We start from the raw sequence: 4,305 nt of genomic DNA on the forward strand, positions 1-4,305 counted from the left end.
TGCGGTACGCGAATGAATAGTCGTCAGGGAAAATTTTCGGGTAAGCAACAACAATAGCCGTGACGATAACAATTGCCAAATGCGCTGTTACATTGTTGTTATTATTATTCTTGTTGTTATTAATATATTATTAGTCTGTAATTTTCTTTTTTATAACGATAATTTACAAACAGCCACTGAGAAAAATGAGGTTATCCGGAGACGTAAATTTTTCAAGAATGACGAAAAAAAAAAAAAAAGAATATTGTACACCTTGTATGGCTATGTATTTGTCATTTATGTAATATAAATTAGCTCAAGCAAGATACAAAGTGTAGTACAATTTTTGATTTTTTTCTTTTCTCTCTGAAAAAAGCACAAATGTGAAACTGCGATAAAGTACAACGCTATGATTTTAGGTTAATGAATTTTGCTAAAATTTTCTTTCCTTTCGCAAAATAAGATATGACCCGTTCTATTCATAATGAAACGTATGAGTCATATGTCCCAAGTAAAATCAGCATACCGTACATTCGTATTCAAAGCGCATTGTCCATTACCAGCCACAGAATTCCCCATTGTATCCTCGAGTAAAGTTTGGACAATGGGATGTCGAAATAAGAGATACAGGTCATTGTCGATTGGATCAGAAAATTTTTAACGGTTTGTATCCTGAAAGTCATCAGCTGACAATTTATATTGAAAAATAGGTGACTTTCTTTATGGTTTTTTTGTCCCCAAAATTTTTTATATTTGCAAGACTTTTTTTTCTTTTCTTTACAGTTGTAAAATATAATTATACTGGCAAGACGTTTTTCTATCTTTATAGTAACAAAATTCTTTATGGTTACACTTGACGTGTTTTTTGCTAAAAAAAACTAAAGAAATTATAGCTCTGATAAAATAAGTCAATAGGAGAAAATGGAAAAAATTGTCCGCATCTAAAGGAAATTTATTATCCTGATATGATGTTTTTCAAGTTCAACGCAAATATAAGTTGAAAATAGAAAACTATAAATATTCTTCTACCATTACGTGTCCTCATGTCGAGCCAATTTTTATTCAATAAAGTTGTATTTTGTAAAAAGGAAGAAACGGAAAAGCGAAAAAATAAATTATGGAATGTTGACAAAGAAATCAGAAAATATATTTATTATATTGCAATATAAATAGATGTTAAATATATTTTAAATATATGTTATATGTATTAAGCAACAATACAAAACTAATATAATAATAATACACATAGACTTTGGTAAAATAAAATGGCAAAATAAAATAATAATGCAAAGAAAAAACAAAAAAGTTATGCGCTAGTCGTATAGTACATGGAACGCGGGTAATTGTGCGCACTTCAACGCTTGCGCACAGTTGACCTTACCCGATATGAAATACGATTATTTCAATATTTCTTAACCAAATTTAATAAATAACAACTTGAAAGATGCATATAATAACATACTTTAATAACGTTTGCAATTTTAATCAAACAAATTAAAAATATCAACTTACCATCTTACTTTCTGACTGCTAAAATAACAAAAAAAGATGCGATTTCACTTTTTTGTATTTCTCTAGTTAGCAAAATAGTATTTATGTCTTCTTTTTTTTTGTAGTTATATCTTAAGAGAATGATTTTCTGCGTAAATTTTCACCACATGAAAATGATCTTCATCCATTGAAAAAAAGGACGATTACTCGCTGCGCACAGTTCCGTAATATTTTGAAGCAAAGTCAAGTAATTGGTAATGGTCAAGAATAGTTGGACGGCTTAGCAGCGTCAAAAGAAGACAAATTATGCTAAGACGTTTGAAAGTAAACAAAGTCTTTTTTTTCTCGCTCCGGATCATTTTCTATTTTCACTAAAGTAAGCCTCAGTTATCACAGCTTGCATTGACGAAGAGAGTAAAATCGTTCTTAATAGGAAAAAATTTTCCCGTGTAAATATAAAAATATGAAACATTCAATAATATTCCTTTCTTCTCGCTGCACATGTCGGTCATGTTTTGAATCGCATGTTCGGTCTACTTGTACTATGTTAATAGTATAAATCTGTAAATACATAACGCCCCATCTGGCATTATCATGATATATTACCTATATCTCTTGTTTTAACGTTTTATTTTGTATACCTTTTTATAGGCGTAATATAGACCGAGCATACCGATAAAGGATTTTGCCATCCGACTGCGTGCGAGAAAGGAATTTTCTTCTTTCTGACAAAAGAAAGTGGCGGGAAGAAAATGTGTCTTCACTCCGAAGGCAACACAAAATCTCAAAACCGTAGTTAGGCGCCAGGCACGAGGGAGAGCGTGTCACTTTTTATGGCAAGCTGTTTTACTTTTTAATAGCATAAAAGAAATTAGTCTAATGTTAAATTCTTAAAAATTAATTGTCTTAAAAAATATTACGATTTTTAATAATGAATTAAAATTATATCGTAACATAAATCATATTTCCATCAATTAAAATTATATCAAAGCATAATAGAAATTCTGAATTATTATTATGTCGTGACATAATTTTAATTCGTGAAATTATTATTATGTTGTTGCATAAAATTTTATGTTTTTAATATTATTAATACCGAATAAATAGCAAGCCGGTTTATTTTTAACAGCAGAAAACTATGGCAAGTCGTTTTACTTTCTAATAGTATAAAAGAAATTTAGTCTAAATGATAAATTCTTGAAAAATAACTATCTCAAAAAAATTACGATTTTTAATAATGAATTAAAATTATGTCGGAACATAATAAAAATTTGGAATTTCTGTTATGCCTTGACATAATTATTGGGTGGATTCATATATTCGTTCGGTTTTAGTAGTGCAAATTTTTTCCGAATATCTCCGGTTCTGGTTGCCTAATCGGGCAATCCAAATACGTTTTGGAAAGGTGACAGTCCGCCTTTTCATCTGTCAAATTTGGTTTCATTGGCATTAGTTTTGTTTGTGCTATAGACCTGTGAACATGTCGGAGAATAAGGTGCATTTTCGGCACATTTTGCTTTATTACTTCAAGAAAGGCAAGCGAGCTGCGGAGGCCCACCGAAAGATATGCAGCGTATACGGGGACGATGCCTTAACAAAACGTGCCGCTCAGAAATGGTTTGCCAAATTTCGTTCCGGAGATACGAGTCTTGAAGATGGACCCCGCAGCGGTCGGCCCACCGAGGTTGATTCGAATGATATCAAGGCACTGGTTGAGCAAGACCGGACGCTAAAGGTGCGAGAGATTGCGGAGACACTTAAAATAGGTTATGGAACCGTACAAAGGCATTTGCAACAGCTTGGCTACGTGTCCCGCCTCGATGTTTGGGTGCCGCACAAGCTGACCGAGGAGAACCTGGCCAACCGCATATCCATCTGCAATTCACTTCTGAAGCGGCACGAAAGCGACCCGTTTCTCAAACGAATAGTGACTGGCGACGAAAAGTGGATCATCTATGACAACATAGTGCGCAAGAGATCGTGGGGAACCGCTGGCGAGCCGCCGAATGCCACCCCGAAGGCCGGCCTGCATCCGAAGAAGATTTTGCTATCCATATGGTGGGATCATCGTGGTGTGCTGTTTTACGAGCTGCTTCCTCAGGGAAAAACGATCGATTCGAAGATCTACTGCACGCAGCTAACGAAATTGAATCAAGCATTGCGACAGAAACGTCCAGAACTGATCAATCGCAAAGGTGTCATATTCCACCATGACAACGCCAGACCCCACACCGCAATAATCACTCAGCAAAAATTAGTGCAACTTGGCTGGGATGTTTTGCCTCACCCACCGTATTCACCAGACCTTGCGCCATCCGACTATCACTTGTTCCGGTCCCTGCAAAACTCCCTCAACGGGAAATCGTTCGCTGATCAGACAGCTGTGAAAACGTACCTCGACCGGTTTTTCGCCTCTAAGCCCCAGACCTTCTATGAGAGCGGAATAATGAAATTGTTGGAAAGATGGCAAGAGGTCATCAACAAAAACGGAGAATATATTATTGATTAAAATTCATCCTTTGTATGAAAAAAACTTGTTTCATTTTAACCTTCAAAAACCGAACGAATATATGGATCCACCCAATATAATTCATGGAAATATTATTATGTTATGTAAAAAATTTTTTTGAGATAGTCATTTGTTACGTCCAAACCCTTAAAACGAGGTTAAAGAAATAACAAAGGGAAAAGAGAGGACGGCTAGACTCAATCTCTCAAGTATACGCAGAGAGGCGAATACCTGTGAGTCATACGCACTCTTTTCGGTTCCGGAATGCGGGTCAACCGACGTTCGCATAGTGTCCTTTCCGAACGTCATAGTGTCCTTTCGGACAC

The 4,305-nt window shown here is 35.1% G+C and overlaps 1 protein-coding gene across 1 annotated transcript; it reads left to right on the plus strand.

Annotated features, from left to right (window-relative positions):
* Positions 1-2,950: 2,950 nt before the first annotated feature.
* Positions 2,951-3,979, plus strand: LOC108754043 (histone-lysine N-methyltransferase SETMAR-like). The gene has a single exon (XM_018496077.1). It carries the CDS (start codon positions 2,951-2,953, stop codon positions 3,977-3,979), a length of 1,029 nt encoding a protein of 342 aa, XP_018351579.1.
* Positions 3,980-4,305: the final 326 nt, after the last annotated feature.

The sequence above is a fragment of the Trachymyrmex septentrionalis genome, unplaced genomic scaffold (assembly GCF_001594115.1).
Source record: "Trachymyrmex septentrionalis isolate Tsep2-gDNA-1 unplaced genomic scaffold, Tsep1.0 scaffold116, whole genome shotgun sequence".
NCBI lineage: Eukaryota > Metazoa > Arthropoda > Insecta > Hymenoptera > Formicidae > Trachymyrmex > Trachymyrmex septentrionalis.